The following is a 26403-nucleotide window of genomic DNA, read 5'->3' as shown; positions in this document are numbered from 1 at the left end:
TGGGCCCTGCGTTAAATTATTGATCCGCTATCTGTTCATTTGACTATCCTCAATTCACAATACAACTGGTTTAACAAAAAAATATTCTGATAAAATGCCGACATGTGTTATGATTGCATTATTTTCTGTTCGGGTACTCTCCCCACTAAAGGCAGCATATAGTCAATGCCAATATTTCTCACATGTGCGTTCAGAATATGCCGATGCTAGTCCACAAACAAGGACCCATTATCATCGATTTAGAACTGAGAAACAGCCATTCTATCAATGAAGGCGTTTCTAGCATAGTAGCAAGAGTTTAGCGTTACGTGGCATGATTACTTGTATACAGGGATGGGAATTATCATTCATTCGCATAACTCTTGGAGAATTTGTTCATTGCATTGACAGCAGCCAGTCGTTCATTCACGGTCCGACCGAAACTCTCCAAATGAACGCAACTGAGCGTAGGTACAGACGAACTTCCTAACAAGTGAGACAGGTAAAAGAATGACACATACTATGATGAATGAAGAAGATTGTGATTCTGTTTGTGTTAATTGAATCGGAAGATTGTACTGTAAACATTCACAAGTGAATCAACTTTTAGTTCACAGATGAATGTGAGATTGTATTCTCCAATTGGGTTAGGTCAACTTTATACTGCAAATGTACACTTTAATCAATATTGGGAAGTATATTACTCTAGAATCCGCTTGAAATTTGCGCGGAATCGTTTTATGAAATTATTTCTAGGCAATTGCATGTTTGTACATGGCATATATGAAAAGTGTTCAATTAAAAATTTCGTATTTTTCGAACAATCAATGTTACGACTCCGCGGTAATAAAGGATAAAAGATAAAAGAAGGATAAGAGACTAGAATAACATACACAATATTTGATACAACATAATCAATAATCTAGAGAAACATTCAGAAATCTGCTCTTGAAATTATTTATTGCATACGCAATCATATTTATCAAAAATTTGATACGTCGAAAAGCAATTTCCAATATATAATCCTGGGGATTGATTAAAACAAATCGTACATCCGTACGCATATTTGAACTACCACTTGGCTCACATATTGAAATCTTGTGTAATAAACAAAAAATATCAATGACTGCCTTCAGTTTGGCTATTTCGCTCAAGGCTTCTATATCCGTATTTATCTCCATAGAACTTGAATAATCATCGCAAGCACACCCACTCACTTACACATACACGCTCTCAGATCTACACATGCTCTCGCAACTCTACTACTACTACTACACACACACACACACACACACACACACACACACACACACACACACACACACACACACACACAAGCATATTAGTCGAACTTGACAAACTGCACCGAAGGATAAGTCGAGTTTTCTTATGGAATGGTGAATTTTCTCTTAATGTCCGTTTGTATGTAGATATGTGATATGCTGAGGAAAATACGAAAGACGAGAAAATCCGTTATGAAATATTTATTATCTCTTCAAAGTTAGATCAAATTTTAGTGATCTTCTTCGCATACCATTTTCGCGATCTGAGGAAGAAGGTCAGAGTTCAGTTTAAGCAATAGAGCGTTTTCGACTGCACTAGCCGTTAAATTCATTCTATGATCATTCAATAACAGCTTCAGCGCACAGAAACTACGTTCGACAGAAACCTGCGTAGCTGATGCAGAAAAGGCAATCATTGCCACTTTGTATACGTCCGGATTTGTATATTTTTGACCTTCCCAGTACGATAGATCAAAATTATCCGGATTGTCAAGACTGTTCGATGAGCCTGGGCGCGCGTATCCAACTGTCGGTACCTTCTCCCTAATCTCGAGTGCTTTAAGTTTTTGCGCAACAGAAGAATTACTTTGGCTCGCCAACGATGTGTTGCCTTCAGAATCCTCGTCGAAAAATTCTGCCAAAAGAGTCTCCAGCTCATCTTCCTCCTCTATGCTTCTACCTGGATTTTCATCGTTTCCAAATTTTTTTCCACTTACCCGATTATGGAGCATAACAAGAAATTCCTGAACACAACAAAGCAGAAATTTTTAAAGAAAATTATTCAAAGTGAATGATTCAAATTTACCTGTGCCAGCTCTTTATCTTTCGGTGAAATTCTTTTCGATCCTAGAAAATTGAACCGAGGATCCAGGTAAACACACGCCTTGAAAGGCAAAGATTCAGTGAGCTTCTGCAAACGTCGTTGAAATGCTTTCAATAGCCTTTTTGCTAAACAATTGTCTGCACATCGCATTAGTTTAGCCTGACATATTAGCCAGTATGCGTAGAAGTTGCTCAAAATAACATGTCGCTTCTGGAGTTGCATTGTAAGAATAAATGGCGCTTCAAATGCCTCGCAAAACTTGTCGATAAATTTCCAATGTGATGTGAAGTCTGTAAATTATAAAATATTTGAATCAAGTTGCTACATAGCAATATTTCTCTATATTGATATTTATTAATTCAGTTATAGATGTCTTATTATAAATCATCTTATAATTACCGATTTCAGGATAAGACTTTCTGAGTATATTAAAGAATGTTTTTTGCCTTTGCAAACATTTCAACATGAGATAAGTGCTGTTCCATCGGGTTTTATTGCTGATAGGAGGTAGGTTTGCATCATGTTGCCTGACAAATTTCAAATATTCTCGTTGTCGCAACTTTATAACGAGTTTTTGAATTTTTACGATGCGCTTTTCGTAAGGCTTGATCACATCCAAAACTGCCAATTGGGCGGTATGTGCAGAACATCTCACGCTGTCGAGAATTTGCTGCATTGAAACGTCAAACGGATCTACTACCTGCGAAGCTTCCACAGTGTCGTTGCCTCCGTCTTTGCCATTAATGAAGTCGTCGTTTTCATCTTCGGTCTCCTCAACATCTTCAGTCTCGATTTGCTCATCAGTGTGTTCAATATCAATATCTGCAACATCGTTTTGCTCGTCGTTGGCACTCTCTATATATCCATCCACAAGAGAGCTTAGTTCGATGTTAGAGCTTTCAAGTGACTTTTTCATTTCGGAGACGGAGGCTACCATGTTTGCACCGTTATCGTGCGTAACTGAGTACACTTGACTCAAAGTAACGCCAAAATCGCTCAGAACATCTTCAATAAGCGATTTCAAGTGCTCTTTCGTTTGCCTTTCCAGTGTTTCTTTGATCGCTAAAATCATCAATGAAAGTATAAACATACAATGAAGCGGATTTATTCTAAGATACAAAAAATAATAGCTATAAGTTCAACATACTAACCGATCACAACAGTCATGTTTAATTACGGGTACAGACTTTTCGGGAGGTGTTTGCTTACCTAATTAAAGGCCTTGCGACAATTTTAAAATTAATATTTCTAAGAATAGGTATCTCACATCGTTACTGATTTCAGCCCATTCAGGTAAAAAAACACCTCTCTGTTATTGGCACATTTGAAAATATTACCTAAATTACGAACAATGACTTTTCCTTCCAAAACGATACACGCATTAATTCCAATGAAATGACGGCTACCTCTGGATGCTCCGTCTACCTCTATCGCTATCAGCGGTTGCTGCTTTAGCTCTGCCGATATTAGCTGTCGTGCTGTACACGCCGAGTTTTCGACCAAGCTGGCTATGTTTTTGCGATTGGTGGTGATCCCGGCTGCTTTACAGATAGGTTCCAATAATGTTCTAAATCCAACCATGTCCGGAAAAGAATATGGCAGGCGATCAACCGTGGCCAGCTGCAAGATACCAAGCAACACTGTTTCTGCGTTCATGTCCACACACATTTTTTTCGATTTTTTCTTAGCTGGTTCGGTTTTCTGGTTTGGCGGTACAGGTAAATTCATTGCTGCGTAGACAGCAGGGTGCATTTTAAAAATGCGGTGCTTGCGTATACCCGCACTTCTCATCTGCTTTACAGAGGAATTTTCCGTCCACCTCCTGGATAACTTGCAACAGCATCTTTTTTTGAGTACAGCGTCGTTTCATTCTAAAAAATATTTTTTTTCGCCGGTTATATCGAAGCACATTGTAAACTACTTACTTGACAATTAGAGATCACCAACCAAATGAATATTTTGAAACGAATCTTTGTGAATGAAAGAATGCATTCATTTGCGATCCTCTCTGCTTTCATTCACAACACTATATATGCGACGGAGAATTAATCATTTGGTGAACACTAACATTGCCGTGCGCTGTCACTTTTTTCCGTTTTGTGTTTTGTTTCTCGCTTTCGCATGAACGCGTTACTCTACACAAGAAGGGTTGCCGAGATTGCATTTCACAGTAGGAGCATGTTGATGGATGATTTCAAATTGATCGTTTCGTGAAATGATTTTTCCCATGCCTGCTTGTATAATCACGTGAAATCATTTCATTGGTAGAGCGATTTAAAAATCAATTATTAAACAATTTCAGTCAAAATGATTTCCGTTTTAAGATTTTAAATTTATATTTACATATGGTTGGTGTACAGTTACATAGGACTAAGTGACACTGTATTGATTTCGAGAAAACGAGTTTAAAGTTTGAATCGCAGCATCGTTTACGTCATAATTTGAAATGAATGTTTGCCTCAAATCTAATTGTAACATAGTGCAAATCTGACAAAAATTGAACGCAGCTGAAGGAATTCTTTGTTCAGTGCTATCAATATCATTATCTCATTCTTTAAGATTTTGCGACTTAGTCAGGTCTGTCTTAACACCTACCCATATAAGCTAGAGAGCGTCGGCCTTAATTCAAGAGCTAATCTGTGTTGTGAGATTATATCAATATCGACATCGCGAGATCGACCGACAACCCACTAGCTGGGACTGGGTGTCATTTTATTTACAAAACAATTTCATCGACTAAAAGAGGACAATAATATGGTGATGTAATTATAGATAGCGCTTCCTGAGATATTCCATTTTGGACCACCTGTAATGATAGAATCATCTCGAAGAAATATTCATGCAAACCCAAAATGTTTACTACCTCACTAGAGTAAATATGCAGGTGAAAACACTTCACTCTGACTAATTTGGCAATACAGCTGGTGGCGCGTGTTGGATACGGTTGGAAATGTTCAAATGACTAACCGCCCGATCACAATATGACGTCATACGACATGGAATGTACCAATTGTAGCAAAACGTGTAACCTCCATGATCGGTTACATTATAAATCTCGACCGACGGTGTAAATAATAAATAACTTAAATATATAATATGTACATATACCCTAGATACGTTTTGATTTGTTTACCTTTTTATAATATTTTGAATTATTTTTATTTTTTTTAATTAATAATTATTAGTATCACCCTATTGAAAATATTTATTTAAAATTTGAATTTGCTATAAAAATACCGAATGCCCCTCGATCCTTTGCGTGTCCCAATTATCCCACCGATACAATTGCGCCCTGCGAAAGACTGTTATCTCGCTCTGATAGCAAGAGTCATCTCGCTTGCTATGTACCGTGAAGAGCGGAAATATCCACCACCCAGGACTTCGTGGGATATATAAGCAGGAGCCGACAAGCATTCGGTCTCTTTTTTGGTAACAAATGATAGTGTTGGTGACAGTACGCGCTGTGTGCGGTAAAACTGTTAGTGCCAGTTGTTTCGCCTAAGTGGAAGAATCCTGACCGGCGATATCGGATCGAAAAGTTATCGAGGCCCGTACTGTTGAAAGGCCTGTGCATTTTACATTACCGACGGCTGATTCAGTGCAACATACGTTCGGTCTGTCACGACCGGCCCGTTCCGTCAATTAGCGGAGACACCACACCAGTCGGCGCAGCGTAGTTGACCCAATGGCTGTAGATACAACATGCTCAAGAGGAATGAGCGAATCAGGTGCACAATATTGTTTCCTTTGTTTTCCTTCCCAACATTATTAACCCTTGATAGCACATGTAAAATTAAATGATATGATGAACTAAATATTTTTCTTATGGTGTTGTTTTTATTATAATTATTTCTTAAGATTAATAAAATGTAGTGATCTAAATATTTTTCTTATTATATTTAAATATTATATGAGCCCTTTCCGCTCTCTAGTACTTTTGATTTCCGCTGTCGATATTTATATGGGAAGTGTTTTCGCAATTTTCTCCCGGATAGACCCTAGCCGAGCACGTGTAAAAAAGTAGTGCAAAAAAACCGATATTGAATTGTTAAATTGTAACAAATGGCGCCCAACGCTAAATAATTATAAAAAGGTTTTCAATTTTAAACAAAATTGCAACCCTTTTTTACCAGGCTCCGGGAGGAATTGCAACCAATATAAAATTGTTTGAAATATTTTTACCATTTGCAGGTTATATTTATATGATTATATTTGTGATTCAAGTGATTTATATAAAGTGCAAAAAAATCTTTCCGGGTGATGATAATTACTTTAGTGATAAATTTTACCGTCTCTATTGTTTGACCATTTACCAGAATTCAGCCTTTTTCATTTAGACTGACGGGTGAGATTAATTTCCGGGGATTGAGTGATCGTTACCTAGTTCTTTTGTTCTCATTTGAACGCTTTGTTTCGAAACCAATTGTTCTTTTTTTCGTTTTGAAAATGGCAGAGGTTAATCTAAATTTTGATCAAGCAGTGGAATGGATGAAAACGTGGTACTACGAAATGAGGATAGATCACTTAGAACAAGATGAAATAGTTTTTGAAACTACAGTTAGATCCATCGTAATTCGCGAGGATCCCACGTTTTCCCGAAGAAAACGTAGCTTACGGGACCACCTAAAAATTGAAAAAGAAGAAAATAGGTTATACGATGCTCAACTGTCAGTTGACATTGAAGAAGAAATTCTTTTATGTCAGCAAAAATGTGCTGAAATTTGTGGTAGGCTAAAACGAAACGATAGTACCATAATGAGCCGGTGTAAAACACGATTGTCACACTACGCTCACCGTAGTTATCAGCTCCTTAAACAAACAAATAAGACTTCGGAACTAGAAAATACACTTAAAACATTATTTTTTCAAATCGTAAATACAATTAAATCAGAATTTCACCCTGAACTGGAACGCGACGGGAACGCAGACAGTGATCATGGAGATTTACTCGATGATGATACACCAGCTGGCGATGAGTCCGAAAATTCTTCGTCACCTGATGAATCGCAAGATCGAAAAAAGAAACGTAAATCGGTAGATATTGAAATGATAAATTCTCTCCAAGGTCGAATCGAGCAATTAGAAAACGAATTGGCAAGTATGCAGTGCCCGCGTAATACAGCCCCACCAGGGCCCTCAAAAAAGCAACCCTCCATTTTGAAATCAAAAGCAAATAATAACGCGTGTCTTGACCAAGCCGGTACATCATCCAACACAGCTAGAAATGCCACTTTTCATCCAACCCTCGATAACAATAACCCATTTTTCGTTTATGCGAACCCGTACCAATACTGGCAACAGTCAAGCAATCACAACCCAGTTCCAACCGATCCTCGGGCATGTAATCACGGTAGCAATAATTGGCAAGAAGTAATTAATAACCATAGGCAACCTTACAATCATTCTACGACAAAGTTTATTCCCACTCCTCCGAGTAATCACTCTCAGCAAAGGTTACCGGTGTCAAAATGGCCCATTTCTAAATATGATGGCGATGATCAGGGACTTAAACTTAACGAATTCTTAGAAATTATACAAGCATTATCTGTGGCGGAACACGTTTCCGAAACCGAGTTATTTGAGTCGGCGGTGCACTTATTCTCAGGTCCAGCACTCAAATGGTACATGACTATGCGTAGTACCGGTCGCCTTTTAAACTGGCAACATTTGGTGCTAGAATTACGACGATCATTTATGCATCCAGACTTAGACGCACTTATTAAAATGAAAGTCTACCAACGTAGACAACAAAGAAATGAAACTTTCCTTGAATTTTACCACGAAATGGAAAGATTATTCCGTACAATGAGCACACAATTGCTTGACTACGAGAAAGTTCAAATTCTATTGCAGAATATTAGAATTGATTACAAAAAACAAATAAATTTTATTCCCATCGCAGACTTGGCAACCTTAGTAGCGGCAGGCCAAAAGGTGGACGCGTTAAATTTTTCAGCCTATAATAAAGTTTTTGGAAACGAAAAATCACTAGCCTCGCTAGAAAATTCCAACTCCACCAAACAAACGAGAAAAGACAGGCAGCAATCTCAGCCTTCACAACAGCAATCGAGTTCGCGTAACGCACCCAAACCTATTACCAATCAGTCATTAAACCACGCGTCCCAACGCAATGAATCTCACACTCAATCTCTCAATGCCAATGCCGCTAGGAATTCTAACAGGTCTTTACTTACCCTCGAGGCCCTAATAGATGGCCATTGTCCACCACCCTCCAACAATTGTTTCAATTGTGGTAAATGGGGTCACAAGATCCAAACCTGCAGACTACCGAGAGGTGTGTTGTGTGAAAACTGTGGTTTTCGCGGATACCCTTCTAATAACTGTCCTTTCTGCATAAAAAACGGCATGGCTGCGAGCGAAAATCGCCGTCCGCAAAGCCAGTAATTGCGTATAAATTCCAATCCACATTTTTGTCTAATTTCCAAATTGCTCCAGAAAATGTTTATGAAACTACTCCATCAACATTCTCCATTTCATACCCTTATCCCAACGATAACCGACCGTATACCACCGTGAGTTTGTACGGTAATAAGGTTCGCGCATTATTAGATAGTGGCAGCAATTTAACCATAATTAATAAATCGGTATATACACAATTAAAGTCTCCCAAAGTATCACCCCTACAAAACGCTATTTTACTACGCACGGCGAGCGGAGAGCAGCTTGATATTTTGGGACAATTATATCTCCCATTCTGTTTTAACGGGATGATGAAAGTTATTCCTACGCTGGTAGTCCCCAACCTTGCCATAAACTGTATTTGTGGCATGGACTTTTGGAAAAAATTCAATATTCAACCCCAGATTCACGAATGTCTCTCAGTGGAAGCCGATGACGAGTCGACTATCAGTAACCATACGCCCCCATCAACAGTTTTCAATGCCGAGGAAGAAATTTGTATTGCAGAGATAAAAACCTTATTCTTATCGGCAAAACAGGGCGAACCACTTACATTGACTCCCCTAGCTGTTCACCGCATCGAAATCCAAGATGAGTGGAAGCGAAAACCTCCGATTAGACAGTTCCCCTACGTAATGTCTCCTCGAACTCAAGGGCTAGTCGCGGGAGAATTACAGCGGCTGCTTAAAGCAGGCATAATTGAACGCAGCAATTCTGAATGGTCTTTGAACTGCGTACCCGTTATCAAACCGAACAAAGTCCGACTTTGCTTGGACGCACGCAAAATAAACGAGCGCACTATTCGTGATGCATATCCTTTACCACACCCTTGTCGCATATTGGGGCAGCTTCCGAAAGCGAGATATTTATCTACTATCGACCTATCGGAAGCTTTCCTTCAAATACCTCTCGACCCACACTCCAGAAAATTTACGGCATTCAGTGTGCAAGGAAAGGGTCTATTCCAATACACCCGAATGCCATTTGGTTTAGTTAACAGTCCCGCCACGCTTGCCAGACTGATGGACCAGGTTCTTGGCCACGGCATTTTAGAGCCAAATGTCTTCGTATACCTCGATGATATTGTCGTGGTAACGGAGACATTTGAGCAACACGTGCGCTTACTGCGCGAAATTGCCAAGCGCCTGAGGCAAGCAAATCTAAGCATTAACATAGAAAAGTCCCAGTTCGGAGTCTCTGAAATCCCATTCCTAGGTTATCTCCTTGGTACGAAAGGTCTGCGTACTAACCCTGACAAAATCAGGCCAATTGTCGAATACGCAAGACCGGATACCGTAACCAAACTGAGGAGATTTCTAGGAATGGCGAACTATTACCGTCGATTTATACCAGGATTCAGTGGCATTACCTCTGCACTGACAGACCTTTTAAAAACTAAAACAAAAAAGATTATATGGAACGATCATGCCGAGAAAGCATTTTGTGACGTCAAAGAATTACTGATCTCCACTCCTATTCTCGGCAGTCCAAATTTCAACTTACCTTTTTCAATCCAAACTGATGCCAGTGACGTAGCTGTCGCTGGGATTCTCACCCAAAAACACGAAGAGGGGGAGAAAGTTATATCTTACTTCTCTCACAAGCTCACTACTCCTCAGAAAAATTATCATGCCGCTGAGAAGGAGGCACTAGCCGCTCTTCTAGCAATAGACGCATTTCGGGGCTATATTGAAGGCTATCATTTTACATTAGTCACTGATTCGTCAGCTTTAACACACATTCTCAACACTAAATGGAAAGTTGGGTCCCGATGCAGTAGGTGGAGTTTGGTTCTGCAGCAGTACGACATGACGGTGGCACACCGGAAAGGTAAAGACCATATCGTTCCAGATGCCTTGTCCCGAAGCACTGCTGCGATCCAGCCTTCCCCTGCCGCATCGTGGCGCAATTCATTAATAGCAAAAATACAACTTAAACCAGACGACTACATAGATTTTAAAGTTGACAACGGTCAACTCTACAAGTTTGTGACATCAAAAGGCGAACCCTACGACAGTCGCTTTGAGTGGAAACTAATTCCCGAACTGGATGAGGTCACTCAAATCATCAGGGAGAATCATGATGATGTATTCCACCCAGGCTTTGAAAAAACCCGCTCTAGAATTCAAAAGCGATACTACTGGCCCCAAATGGCCACAAACATTCGGTCTTACATTCAAAATTGTCAAACCTGCAAAGAAGTTAAACCAGCCTCCGTACCGGTGGCGCCCGAAATGGGTAAATTTAGGGAGGCCTCTCGACCGTGGCAAATAATATCTTTAGATTTTGTCGGTCCTTTGCCACGCAGTCGCAAAGGTAATCAACATATGTTAGTTATAACCGACTATTTTTCTAAGTGGGTTATGATACATCCCTTACGAAAGCTTGAGAGCTCAGCCATGTGTGCGATTCTTCGCGACCACTGGTTCTTTCGAAATTCCGTCCCAGAGATAGTAATTTCCGATAATGGAAGTCCTTTTATCTCTAAGGAATTTAAGAACTTGGTGGATCGTTTCGGAATAACACACTGGCTGAACTCCAAGTATCATTCTCAAGCAAACCCGGTCGAGAGGGTGAATCGAACGATAAACGCTGCCATTCGGACATACGTTCAAGATGATCAGCGCCTATGGGATACAAAACTACCTGAAATAGAATTAATCTTAAACACCAGCATTCACTCTGCTACTGGGTTTACTCCGTATTTTGTGACACACGGCCACGAACTTTCGGAAAGGGGGGCCGACCATCGCCTATTTCGTCACGGGAAAAATTGCTCAGAGGAGGAAAGGGAATCAAAGCGTAAACAAATGTTTACAAAAATCTACGATTTGGTCATCAAAAACCTGGCCAAAGCACACGAGACCGCGCGAAGGCATTATAACCTCCGACACAAACGGTTTTCCAAATCCTTCTGCCAAGGTCAACTCGTTTTCAGAAGAAACACTAAACTGTCTAGCGCGATCGAGCACTACAACGCGAAGTACGGCCGACAATACCTACCGTGCAAAATATCTGCGAAAGTCGGATCCAACTCATACCGACTGGAAGACCTATCAGGGAAAGATCTGGGGGTTTGGCCGGCCATTCATTTAAAGCCGGGGTAAAAAAAAAACACTAGGTCTTAATTTCATTCTTTATTTGGTTAGGCTGTATCCTTGTATCGGGGTGGGAAACTGAAAAAAAGAGCTTTTTAATTGTAAAATATATACTCACCTGAAGCAATGAACCCCCGACGATTTCCCCGGTAACATAATCTAAAAAAAAGAGGTCCAAATTAGCCACCAAAACACCTTAAAAAACATTTCCTCACCTAAAATAAGCAAACCTACTTTCGGTCATCCATTCTTCAACATAATGTTTTGTATTTGTTGATTCTCTGCTGTCATTATCGTTTTGACGTCTGACATTCTCCTCCGTTCAGGAGTTGACCTAACGGGTGGCACAAAAGTGGGTTCTATGAAAAAGAAAGGCAACCCGGTGCATTCGATGTTATATGTGAGGGAACACGGAGCACAGTGGGTCAAACCTGATCGACTATGGAAATTTATTATTAATCTAAATTCGATCAGTTCGTCGACAAACTAAAATGATCATAATTGAGAAAGCCTATAGAATAGGCATAATATTAGGGCGCCCTAGAATAGAGATAGATTTTTAGTTAAGGAATGAATGATGTGAAGCATGAGAGATAAGTGATTGATGTGAATGAAATGCCTGAATGTAAGATGCGAATGTGATATGATTGAAAGCGTACGAATGTAAGAATGAGCGAGAAAAAAAGAACAAGTGTGTTTCAATAATACTTAGAAACTTTTGGTCTTAGTTTGCATGCTAATGACCGGATAAAAATAGAAGGACGATGTTTTCTCGATATCTTCGAAATCTCCTTCCATGAGTAATTCACCTAGTCAATCTAGTCAACCTTTCTTGGCAGGAATTTGGATGAGTTCTGGTATTATGGTCAAATGAGGGAGTGGTATGAAATACTATTTTATCTGACGGATCCTGAGATTGCAAAATAGCACAATTAATAAAAATCACCCTGAATCACAAATATACTCTTCCGTGGCGAGTCTCACCAATTGAAAATCTTATAATACAGCAGAAAAGATCCTTTGGGAAAATCATTGTTCTGTATTAAAATGGATATTCAAAGGGCAGTAGGCCCACGATTTATAATCTGAAATTGGATACCCCAAATCAAACTTCTTTTGAACATGGCGAGTCTCACCGCTCTAAATTCAAATAATGTGGTAGAAAAGAGCTCCTTATGGATCAATCATTGTTCTACATTATCTTGGAATTGCAGTGGCAGCAGGCCCATGGCTTAGTCAACATATTTTAGATTTTTTTTTATAAACATGGCGAGTCTCACCGCTCTGAATTCAAATAATGTGGTAGAAAAGAGCTCCTTATGGATCAATCATTGTTCTACATTGCCTTGGAATCGCAGCGGCAGTAGGCCCATGGCTTAGTCAAAATATTGTCCCCAACATGGCGAGTCTCACCGCTTTAAATTCAAATAATGTGGAAGAAAAGAGCTTCCTATGGATCAATCATTGTTCTACCTTACCTTGAAATCGCAGCGGCAGCAGGCCCATGGTGGAGCTTAAACACAACCAAAAAAAAATACTTTTTTTCTAACCGGCTCTGGGAGGATTGTAACCTCCATGATCGGTTACATTATAAATCTCGACCGACGGTGTAAATAATAAATAACTTAAATATATAATATGTACATATACCCTAGATACGTTTTGATTTGTTTACCTTTTTATAATATTTTGAATTATTTTTATTTTTTTTAATTAATAATTATTAGTATCACCCTATTGAAAATATTTATTTAAAATTTGAATTTGCTATAAAAATACCGAATGCCCCTCGATCCTTTGCGTGTCCCAATTATCCCACCGATACAATTGCGCCCTGCGAAAGACTGTTATCTCGCTCTGATAGCAAGAGTCATCTCGCTTGCTATGTACCGTGAAGAGCGGAAATATCCACCACCCAGGACTTCGTGGGATATATAAGCAGGAGCCGACAAGCATTCGGTCTCTTTTTTGGTAACAAATGATAGTGTTGGTGACAGTACGCGCTGTGTGCGGTAAAACTGTTAGTGCCAGTTGTTTCGCCTAAGTGGAAGAATCCTGACCGGCGATATCGGATCGAAAAGTTATCGAGGCCCGTACTGTTGAAAGGCCTGTGCATTTTACATTACCGACGGCTGATTCAGTGCAACATACGTTCGGTCTGTCACGACCGGCCCGTTCCGTCAATTAGCGGAGACACCACACCAGTCGGCGCAGCGTAGTTGACCCAATGGCTGTAGATACAACATGCTCAAGAGGAATGAGCGAATCAGGTGCACAATATTGTTTCCTTTGTTTTCCTTCCCAACATTATTAACCCTTGATAGCACATGTAAAATTAAATGATATGATGAACTAAATATTTTTCTTATGGTGTTGTTTTTATTATAATTATTTCTTAAGATTAATAAAATGTAGTGATCTAAATATTTTTCTTATTATATTTAAATATTATATGAGCCCTTTCCGCTCTCTAGTACTTTTGATTTCCGCTGTCGATATTTATATGGGAAGTGTTTTCGCAATTTTCTCCCGGATAGACCCTAGCCGAGCACGTGTAAAAAAGTAGTGCAAAAAAACCGATATTGAATTGTTAAATTGTAACAAACGTGGTGATAATATGATCCGAAAAATCACAATTATGAAGGGCCACATCAACCCATCGTAAAGTTTTGTAAGATTCTTGGGTTATTTTAAGTGTTTTAGAAATGTAAATATGTAGATTCATTTTGTGTAAGCCGAAGTGTTCGCAGCTTTTGTTGCATTTAATGTTTCTTCCAAATACCATTCAAATCACAGAAAAGTTCATTTTCGTGACAGTGCTGTAAGCATTAAATCCAATAGTTGTAAGATCAACAATGTTTTGTGTCGAGCTAGAATATGTAATAAACGCGTGCTATGTACGAGCCACTGAGCCTAGAAGAAATTTTCACGGACACGCAACTGTAACTGCGACTTCTAAGCTCAGGCGTACGTAGATACACTCGAACCATGACCAGTGCAATCCCGTTTCTAACTTGTTAAACTTTCATTTCTTCGAGTTTCATTCAATTAACGTATATCAACACTGCTGATCAAAATAGCTGGAACGATAGTGAAAAACTATTTTCGAATTATAATTCCCATTGTGTTCTTACATTAAAATGTTCTAAACACACTTTCAAACTTTGAATGAATGAGTTGAAAGCGAAATATGAAATATTTCTGAAAATACTGGGTACCCATAATAATTAGATTTTCACCCGACGGATCTACTGTGGGAAGAGCTCGATTGAGAATTCAGAAAAACGATGACCTAAAAATCAAGACGATCTCTCGAATTGGCTGGTCACGTGTGTGCAGTAGAATGACAGGAACCACCCTGAGTCTATTCCTAGTCCCACCAGGAGTACTTGTTCCAAATTTGAAGCAAATCGGACAAGTCTAGCTACCGGATCAACGTGACTAAAGTTTGTTTGGGATTTTTCGACAATTTACACGGAGAAAACCCACTAACTCGCATTTTTGCCGCTAGGTGTCACTGTATACATCGTATTATCACTGTAAGTTAAAATAAGAAAGATAATTTAATTGTCTACAACTTTGCCGAAGACTGCTAGTCAATCCGGCTTTGTTATTAATCATACATCGAGATAAAAAATGAAAAAAGTTTCATGTATGACACATTCTTTCGTGACGTTTACAACGATTTCACTAATCTTCATTCGACAAATATGTTATAACTTTGTCAAATGAAAGCCTACATCAAAACTTATTACAGATTCGGAAAGTAGACAAAATTTCACGAAAGATTCAATTAACATAAACTGGATATATTCGAATTTGATGATTTGACTTTTATTGAAATACGTTGAAAGTTCTAATTTGTCACGCGTTGTAACGTCACGTGTCATTTTTCGGTCATAAAACAATCCTCTTTCAGTATATTCAGTTAATGTTGATTGAATCTTTCGTGAAATTTTATCTACTTTTCGAATCTGTAATAAGTTTTGATGTACGAGTTCATTTGATAAAGTTATTATATATTTGTCGAATGAAGATTCGTCAAATCGTTGTAACGTCACGAAAGAATGTGTCGTATGCACTTAGACGCGTTTTCACCATCGGTTCGGTTTTTATAACCGGCACTGTAGTACTACTGTAGGAAAGCAAAGGAAAGAGGATAGATTAATAGAACTAGAACTGAAAGTCAATTTTGTTTGCCTAAGAAATTATTGACTGCGTCATAATTTCAATCCAATTTCCTCAACATGTGTATATCAAGAATTCCAACTGTTAGCTGTCGAAGATTTTTGGCTGGTCTTGACCTTCGATCAATAAACTTGATATATAATTTGTACCATTTTGGATGTTTACGTCATATGAATCTGATTTCGGTTTCAATGAAGCAACAAAAGTTATCCTTAAACGACAAGAGTTATGACGTCGGTAATTATTATCCCTAGTTAATACGGAACGATTAACTTCATTTGTATACCTGTGGAATGACCTTGATGCAAAACAGTATTCGTCTACTGTAAAACTAAAATCGGATTTCCAACAGCGTCACGAAAATGTGGCATAATTTTAAATTACTGTAGAACTGTTGATGAATTTGCGTCAATTGTACACTAATCGATTCAGAGAAGTTCAACTTTAAATTGGTTGCAACTTTAAATTGGTATTTCGACTGTACACTATTGAAAAATCCATAATATTGTAAAAACATTGGGAAATAGTAAAAAATAGGCAAAGTTTTCGTTTACGTTTTGTTATGTGTTGATCGATTTTTATAATTCGAACACCAATCGATTCTTAAAATTGCCAGTAAAAAATTGTTATCAAATTTATATGTATATTTTACGCATCGCGCGTTGCTGCGACTTTCAACGAAATAGGAGGAAAACACAAATTGTTCCGAAGTACCATCTGGCGGGCAGATAATCCCCAACCAATAGCACACAAACAGGCTCCATAACAAATGCCTACTATGTTTAATTTTCTACGGTAATCGGTTAAGCCGTTTATGAGTCTAAAAATCTTATACATACAAACATTGACTTTTATATATAGACTAGCTAATGCCCATCGCGCGTTGCTCCGACACTCTGCGAAATAGGAGGAAAACACAATTTGTTCCAAAGCGCCATCTGGCGGGCAGATAATCTCCAACTAATAGCACACAAACACGCCCCATACCAAATACCTACTGTGTGCAAATTTTTACGGAAATCGGTTAAGCCGTTTGTGAGTCTATAAATCATATACATACAAACTTTGACTTTTTTATATATATATATATATATATATATATATATATATATATATATATATATATATATATATATATATATATATATATATATATATATATATATATATATATATATATATATATATATATATATATATATATATATATATATATATATATATATATATATATATATATATATATATATATATATATATAAATAGATAGATAGATAGATAATAGATAGATAGATAGATAGATAGATAGATAGACAGATTAGCACATTATTGAAAAATCCATAAATATGGAAGAAACGTTAGGGCATTGTAAAATTGTTTTTTTAATTCTCAAAGCCCCCCCCCCCTCCCCACCCATATTGTGACAAATGTCAAAGTTAGCTCAGATGCCAAATTTCACATCATTTGGACAATTTTAGACTCCCGCCCACTTCGCTTGAAATTTTTGAAATTGGTATAATAGGAAAATATAGAGGAAAAATATATTAAATGCTATAGCTTTTGAAGTAGCAATCAGAAAATTACAATTCACAACTCTTTTTAAAGTAAATAACCTTAGTATTTGAAGGAAGACATTCCTGTTCCTAGAAAAATAAGGGATAGTGGGGTACTGGGTCATTTTGGCCCCAAAATCCCCTATTTTTAATAATTTTTCTGCTCCGTGATGCAAATCATACATATTTAGGAATTTTTCTAATGTGAAAAAATCTCATCGAACGGAACCTTTTTGACCTTTGTCTGAATACAGGAAGTTGGGGTTATAGGGCCTTTTGTCATTAATATTAAATTTTATCATTTTCTCGTGCATATATCTCTATTATTCTTCAATTAATTCTCAAAACGTACCTTGTTAAACGTGAAAAATCCACAAAACACAATAAAAATAGATTCGTTATCGGTAAAATTCAGAAACATCAAATTGTCTGATATATAGTCTCGATTTCACATTTTTATCATAAAATTGCACATATTAACTCCATTTAACAACAAAATTCTTATTAAATTTTCTACTTTTAGTGTAAAATACGCTTGAGGATTGCATGAGAAAAGTTTCCATCCTGGAAAAATAGGGGAAGTATTTAACAATTAACAAAAAAAATGTGATTTGTAGAGCTAATGTCCAAAAATTTGATGTTTCTGAATTTTACCGCTAACGAATTCATTTTTGTTGTATTCATGAGAATTTTCCGCGTTCAACAAGCAACATTTCATGAAAATTGATTGAAGAATAATAGAGATATATGCACTAGAAAATTATAAAATTTAATATTAATTACAAAAGGCCCTGTAACCCCAACTTCCCGTATTCGGACAAAGGTCAAAAAGGTTCCGTTCGATTTCTGAGATTTGTTCACAAACTCCAAAATATGTATGATTTGCATCACAAAGCAGAAAAAATATGAAAAATAGGGTATTTTGGTGCCAAAATGGCCCAGTACCCCACTTGCGGGAGTCTAAAATTGTCCAAATGATCTGAAATTTGGCATCTAAGCTTACTTTGACATTTGTCACAATATGGGAGAGGGGCCTTTGAAAATTCAATAAAATGTTTTTTTTTGCAATGCCCCAATAAACGTATACTATTTTCACAAATTTGCGCAAGACTTTCCCTGACACGGACCTCATCTCTACATTCATAAGCATCCTACACATTCCATCGCTTGATATAAATGTTTTGACCGAATTCCTTCTTTGCCGTGCCCGCTCTGCTGGTAGAACCAGTTAGATTATCGCTATTGTTACTTGTAGGATAGCTGTTAGATCTTTCATTAGATCATGAGCTTGAGGGAATGTTTATCTGTGTGCGCTGGAAGGATTTTGTTCGCAGCTTCAAACGACGATGGCGGAACAGAAGCGAAATGGCAAATTACAAGAGTACTCACAACTCACATTTTCACACGAAAAGTTATTGTCACTCACACAACTTCTCCGGATAAATACAACGTGTTATTTCTCCGGATAAATAAAACCGCCGGAGAATGAGCGAATGAGTTTATCACGGTATCCTTTTTGCGTTCGCTGCCTTGCTGTCGCTATTCCAAAACACGAAAAACCAAGTCTATCCTACTTCTTTGCCGCTTTTCTTTGAAATTAAATGTGTATTTTGACGTTTTTATTGATTTCCACGAAATTAAAATATTATCACCTACTCCGGTGAGAAGGAAAAAACCAAATAAATTTTATCCGGAAAATTTTTCTCACGCTATTTGTGGAGACGGAGAATTTTGCGACTCAACTTATCTCGGAAAAGTTGGACATCGGATAAGCTTCTTCTCGCGTGAGTGAGAGAGAATTACAATGCCTGAAATTACTGATTTATGCCGTGCATATCAGCCGTGCAGACAAGACTCAAATCGTTCCAAAGGATCCTCGTCACGTATCCCGAATCGTAGTTATTAGCAAACCGTCATTATTAGGACGAATATATAATGGAAAAAGAATTCAATTAGAAAATTCCTTTTATTATCTTGTATTAAATTTGTGCTTGGTAATTCTGTACCTTTACCAGTGAATTATAATATATGCAAATATTCTTCAAAATAATCTACCACCCCGATGGCTTTTGCAAAACCTTTAAGAAAATCAGTAAATGTGACAACCCTGCCACTAAGCGAAAGCCACACCAAAAAGAATGATGAAAATATTTTTATTTGTCGCACAAAAGATTGGTCTACCATCCGCACCAAAAAGTTAATAAATGAGATCGCCTTGTGTTACATAGTGCTCATTTGACATGAGCTGCGACAGAGGAATGTTCGTCTGTGTGTATGCAGCAGAAACGAATCGCCGGCAAGGTTCGAATTGTTTCAAAGTATTCTCGTCCCGTATCCCAAAACATAGTTATTAGCAAACTGTCATTATTAGGACGAATATATAATGGAAAAAATTGATTTGCGCCTGTAAGGGTACTGTATTTTCAATGTAACTGCGGTCGTGTATTGTACACAACCCTTAATTTTTTTTTCTTTTGTCTATGCGGTCCCTGCTATGTGCAGATGGCTAAAAAACAACAACGATCGCATAGTTTAATACAGTACTTGGCTGGAGATAGCTCTCAGATTGTTATAACCGTTTAGGCAGAAACTGCGTTATCTGCCCCGAAATTGTGCACGAAACTCTGAAATAATGTAGAATAATCATCAATTATCTGTCAAATTCTGTTAATTTCTAAGCATGCTGATATTTATCGTTTTACTCTGGGTCACTGCATTTTCTGTGGGTGAATTTGAAAATTTAAACTATAATAATTCCCTAAAATAACGATTATATCAAAAAAGAAATAATTTTCAATAAAAGATGTCAAAAATAAAATGAATTGATTCCTGTATTCATTCAAGATTTCACATCAATGATTACTTTCCCTATCGGCAGACCTCACGGTGGTTGGCCGGAACTATAACCACGTCGAAAAATCGACGTATGCTTATTCCTCGACTATATGGTCGCCTTATTGATCAGTTCCTGCTTGGTTTTCATCACAAAGTTCAGGTTCGCCCAGAAATTTTCATTTGAGTGCATCTGCAACACATTAAGGGGGTTGGCGTTCTTAGGAACGACTGGGATTCTCAAACTCCCCATCTCATTGAGCGACCGCTTCGTGGGATGTGCCAAGGCCAGATCCGTACAATTTGAAGGGATATTCCGGACAAACGTAGGTGTACGCGATTGATCGCGAATGCAAGTTTGCATGCGTCACCAGTTTTGTATTATCGGGAAGGGGCCAAGTATTTCTATGTTAACGTGTGTGTTCGCGTGGGCGTTTTTATGTCTCTTACACTAGCGTTTGTATAATGTCGTGTGTTTGAATTCGTTTGTATAACAGTGCAGCCGTTTGTTTATTATTTTGAGCTTCTGAATATTTGCGGTAATATACATTCTGAGGTTTAGGTTTGTATATTGACTTAAGAGGAGCGTCTGGTGTAACTTGCTTAAACCGAAAGTTATTTTGTTTAACGATTTTGAATTCAAGACAACAATGGATCTTTTGTGTAATGTTAAGATTTATTTATACATTCATTGTGCACAAAACCAAAATGCCTGACACAGGACATTCCATAAGACTTGTAAGGCTTGACTTGTACACACTCAATTTGGTTCGACAATTTCCCAACAGCCGTGTAATCAGTAAATTTAGAAACTGATATCTCAGTAAAGTAAGATTGGTTTGCTGATTTTCGGTAAAATATTTTCCGAGTCACTTTTACTGAGATCTCAGCAAAAAACTTGTTTACTGAGATCTCAGCTGTTGAAATTTCGGCAAAAGATATGAAAAATGCTGAGATTCGGCAGAAAAAAATTGAGTGTGTAGTAGCACGATGAAACAAAAAATAGAAAAAAGTTCGCGTTTCGGAGAAAGGCTTCATGAAATCTCATATTTTACTGTAAAATTCGCTCATTTTTCTTAAAATATTAGGGACAAAAAAAATTTATTCAGTTCTCTGTGGTTCATCAACAGCCTACACATATTGTGCATTCATTAATTATTTTTTATATTTTTGATTATTTTTTCATTGATTGCATTTATTAGTTTTTGAGTTATCGTATTCGCCATTATGTAAAACGCAGTTTCGAGGCAAATACGCGCGAGGAATGCGTGGCTGTTTCAAACAAAAAAAAAGGACAGCGTGGCCACCGAGATTGCAGGAGACTATTCTGGAGGTTCAATACAAACAATTAAGCGGATAAAAAAGAAGTCAATTTTTTTGGCCCACTACACCAGACGCCGAGACGTTTTTATAATTGCTAGATGGTGGACGTAAGTATACGTGAATGATCGCGTTTGTATTATAGTGAATAGCTCGAGCATTTGTATGTTATGTTAGGTTGGGTTAGGTTAGGTGAGGTTAGGTTATGTTAGGTTAGGTTGGGTTAGGTTAGATTAGGTTAAGGTTAGGTTAGGTTAGGTTTAGGTTTAGGTTTAGGTTTAGGTTTAGGTTTAGGTTTAGGTTTAGGTTTAGGTTTAGGTTTAGGTTTAGGTTTAGGTTTAGGTTTAGGTTTAGGTTTAGGTTTAGGTTTAGGTTTAGGTTTAGGTTTAGGTTTAGGTTTAGGTTTAGGTTTAGGTTTAGGTTTAGGTTTAGGTTTAGGTTTAGGTTTAGGTTTAGGTTTAGGTTTAGGTTTAGGTTTAGGTTTAGGTTTAGGTTTAGGTTTAGGTTTAGGTTTAGGTTTAGGTTTAGGTTTAGGTTTAGGTTTAGGTTTAGGTTTAGGTTTAGGTTTAGGTTTAGGTTTAGGTTTAGGTTTAGGTTTAGGTTTAGGTTTAGGTTTAGGTTTAGGTTTAGGTTTAGGTTTAGGTTTAGGTTTAGGTTTAGGTTTAGGTTTAGGTTTAGGTTTAGGTTTAGGTTTAGGTTTAGGTTTAGGTTTAGGTTTAGGTTTAGGTTTAGGTTTAGGTTTAGGTTTAGGTTTAGGTTTAGGTTTAGGTTTAGGTTTAGGTTTAGGTTTAGGTTTAGGTTTAGGTTTAGGTTTAGGTTTAGGTTTAGGTTTAGGTTTAGGTTTAGGTTTAGGTTTAGGTTTAGGTTTAGGTTTAGGTTTAGGTTTAGGTTTAGGTTTAGGTTTAGGTTTAGGTTTAGGTTTAGGTTTAGGTTTAGGTTTAGGTTTAGGTTTAGGTTTAGGTTTAGGTTTAGGTTTAGGTTTAGGTTTAGGTTTAGGTTTAGGTTTAGGTTTAGGTTTAGGTTTAGGTTTAGGTTTAGGTTTAGGTTTAGGTTTAGGTTTAGGTTTACGTTTAGGTTTAGGTTTAGGTTTATGTTTAGATTTAGGTTAAGGTTTAGGTTTAGGTTTAGGTTTGGGTTTAGGATTAGGTTTAGATTTAGGTTGGGTGATGTTATTACCTTGTCCTACATAATTTAAAATGACGAATTATTGTATTTTTAAGAAGGAAACTAAATTATTAGTTTTACAAATTATTCGTATCACAATACTTGACGTAGGTAGTGTATTGAGTGTCACGTGTATCTACGGGCTCGCAAAGTTTGTATTATTAATGTACAAAACATAGCTGAGCAGCTAGAGTTTCTAAATACAAATTTTATGGCGCGTGAGAGTTTTGTTTGCTAAGAATCTTGAATCATATGAGTGTTATTTTCTGTATGTTTTTGTTGTAACCAGAAGTCTTGTATCATTTGGGTAAACGAGGTCGAAAATTACCCCAGATCAAATTCTCTCAAATTTTTTCATTCTATTTGTTTAACAGAGTTTTATCAGAGAATCCCTAATATTTTATGAAACCAGGCTAGAAAAAAATGCGTTTGAGACGGTTCAATAAGTTTACCCAGGGAAGCTCATAGATTCCCATTCTACAAATAATTGAAAAACTTCCACAATTCTCATCAGATTTAAACAAATAAGGACTTATTTTCATAGGTTATTACTAGGCTTTAAGTTTTCCTATAAACAATTTTTTTTAAATTACTTTATTTTGCCCAAAAACTTGAACAAGAACAAGAATGAGTCTTCTTTAAAAATTGAGTAATAAAATTTTTTACTAAATGTAATTTTTATTTCAAGGACGAAATTCTTCCAATTACGGTAACTCGAAAACTGCTCTACTGTAATTTTATTGGACTTCAGTTTCAGATTCACCACACAATTTTTCATCGAAAATAGAAGTCTATTATTAAAGTTCTAATTTTAGTTTTTATTTTGTGAACTGAACACGTATTTTATTTTTTGTTGAATATATACATAAAATCATGATTTTTTTTTGAAGTTTATAAAATTGACGTTGTTCAATCACTGATAACACATAAACTATTAGAAGCATGGAAAACAAATTCAAAGAAATTTAAAATTGGATTGTATATCTGACGTGTAATGACTCATGTATAGTACCAGAAAGACGTATTTTTCTTGTTGTGTCATTATCAGACTACGCCTTACGTTACGCCAAACTACTGCAGAAATCGAATCAGCTGACAAACAATTATTTCCATTTGAACAACGAGATGTTTCTTAAATTTTCCAACCAGTTGAATTCCTCAAAGTACATTCACAATGTGTATTAGACGTAAATTAAAACTCGCAAGCAGAAATTCGTAAACGAAGCTTTCAATCAGTCTATCCTTCATGGTTACGTTACGTTAAACGAGCATACCGAATCAGTCGATTTGTTCGACCTTAATATTCAAGTTCAAACAATTAATGCTGTGTTTGCTGTTTGAGAAACCGCATCACACACAACAAACAACGATTGTGTTCCTCAGAGAAATGGTTTTTGTGGTTTTTTTCAAGTACACGCTGTACTGTAACATTTTTGTAGCCAGCTACTGAACACTACACTTACAATAAAACTTGGTACCCACGTTTGGCTTCGTACATCCGGTAAACTGCCAATAATTCATTGTTTTTTGCCAACAAAACACCCAAATTATGACTTTCTATGTACCACCACATTGGGGACAAATTCGCCATCGAATTAGTCACACACCGGGACAGCACGGTTCGGAACCGAGCTGCAGAGTTGTCAAGTGACTTCGCAGAAAAAACACCTTTCGAGTCAAGCCTCTCGGTCGATTTGCGCCAAACACTGTCAGCACATGGTGGCGGTGCTGGCCAAGGAATTTCCTCTCACCGATCCCCCCGATAGCTATGTATTCACGTACCCACAGGTACACACGTCCTCCCCTGCTCGTCAAACCATCCGTCGTCGTCGTCGTCGTCGAGCCGTCAAATACCTGCTATTCGCTACCTCTCTCCAGCTCATATTTTTCAGAATGGAGTGGCATGTTTCCCCATTCATGCACGCTCTCGGCCGCGGCCAGCTGTCAGTTAGCTGCTGAATGCCGATCGACGTGGACCGTCGCGCGAACGCCGTCGTCACTACCGCCGTACATATTCACCGTCGGTTTATTTCTTTTGGATTTTTTTTTCTTGTCCAACAAATAGTTTCTACCGTTTTTGGGTTACGACATCGGCGTCAGGAAAAACGACGCGATATTATCCGTACGCAATCAGCAAATTTCGATCTCTTTGTGTGGGTGGCATTGTCGATTGTCCCTACTGAATTACCGGTTCCGGTAGGCGGAAGACACGATCAACCTCAACAACAACGAAAAAAGCCGCGAGCGCGAAATGATTATGCGTTGACTTGGTGTAAACAAAAAAAACTCAGCGAGTAAACTGTGTTACTGGGGAAAGAGAGTTCAAGTGCGTGCATGAACGCAACTTCCCAGGCAAGGCGGGCACCCGAAAACTGAAAGCTGGAAAAGCTAAAGCGAAACAAGTGAGCGAGGTTTTTAAAACAACCGGCTGCCGGTGGCCGGTGGCTGGCGCAATTATCGTAATTAGAGGATTATCGTGCGATGTGCAGCGCAGTGGAGCTAATGGTGGTTGCATTCCAATTCGGTGAACCCTGAAATTTTGCTACATTCGTCTAGGTACATGATGTTGTTGTTGTCGTCGTCGATTCTGGGAAAGAAGCTAATTCTAATGATGATTATGATGAAGGGGATTTACTGTGCTGCAAGGAACTGATCGTGATTTTTTCACTGCTACAAAAGTTACCAATTTACTCGATGGGTGTGCGAAATGAGTCAAATCCGGAATATGAATTGTGTAATATTTCGTTGTACTAGAAGCAAACACCGTAGGGTCCGGGGTTGTAGTCACGGCTGGTTTTGTGAGTAAAATTCTTCAAGAATTCAGTGTATTATGCAAAGAGTTTTTTATACAGAATTGGCGTATCGGGCGATGATAGTATTCACATATTTGTATCAGTAGAAAAAAGTTGTTGCAATGCTGCAACGAGCCGGCCACCCCTTACGCATAGCACGGATGTAAAAGCGCTTGGAAAAAGGATGATCTACTGTACGGATGCGACGGAGTATAAATGTCAGAAGATCGTTGAAGATAGCATTATCCAGCTTGAAGCATCTAAATATCTTAACAGAGTTTGTAGTTATTGCCATTCTTCACTCGCTGCGGAGTCATCAGGTAAGCAAACAGTCATGCGCAACTTGCATATCTCGAATGATTACGGCAATAATCATATAAGAATAAAGCAAGCAATTCACTGCCGCAATAATAACTTGAATCCAGATTTAGTTCGTGTAGTTGTAAATACGATTTAGGTATTTTTTTCAACTCAATACTAGAACTTAATTTCCTGATGGACGAAAATCTACGTACATAGTACGATGTCCTTGAAGTTAATAGGTTATGTAGGTTGTAGGACATGCCGTTCCTGAACCCCATTGACCTTTTCTGATGTTCATATGACTGTCCTAATTTTGTAAGCTTGTAGTATTTCACTGGAGCTTGCGCGTTTCAATAAATTGAATTTCGTAGTGATTCCCTTTTCTATAAATTTATTTGAAACGGCTAACTTTAACATAATTAGACCGTGAATCTGTTATGTTTATATAAACAATTCTTTCCAAAACAATTCATATAAAAAATGTTTTAGCGCAAAATTATTACTGCCGTCTGTTATGGGCACACTGCCCACCGCTACGCGTGTGATTCTTCCTTCTTGGATGACCTTCATTTGCTGATTATTGATCATTGAGTATACTCTCCCACGCTCTGGTAAACGTCTATTTCGTCTTCGCTAGAGCAGTTTTGG

At 37.7% G+C, this 26403-nt stretch overlaps 2 protein-coding genes across 2 annotated transcripts in view; one reads left to right on the top strand and one right to left on the bottom strand.

The window, feature by feature from the left end:
- Positions 1–1492: 1492 nt before the first annotated feature.
- On the bottom strand, positions 1493–3955 carry LOC131680896 (uncharacterized). The gene is given in 5 exon segments (XM_058961612.1): positions 1493–2005; positions 2068–2375; positions 2485–3147; positions 3423–3856; positions 3858–3955. Coding segments are annotated over 5 exon segments (2016 nt in total).
- Positions 3956–24626: 20671 nt separating this feature from the next.
- LOC131685081 (phospholipid-transporting ATPase ID) overlaps positions 24627–26403 on the top strand; it is a 139508-nt gene continuing 137731 nt past the window's right edge. The window contains exon 1 of the mRNA XM_058968518.1: positions 24627–25772. The gene's annotated coding sequence lies outside the window, so the exon portion shown is untranslated. The remainder of the gene's footprint in view (positions 25773–26403) is intronic.

Source organism: Topomyia yanbarensis, chromosome 2 (assembly GCF_030247195.1).
Source record: "Topomyia yanbarensis strain Yona2022 chromosome 2, ASM3024719v1, whole genome shotgun sequence".
Lineage (NCBI taxonomy): Eukaryota > Metazoa > Arthropoda > Insecta > Diptera > Culicidae > Topomyia > Topomyia yanbarensis.
The sequence above is the reverse complement of the archived record's forward strand: the minus strand, read 5'-3'. Positions and strand labels throughout refer to the sequence as shown.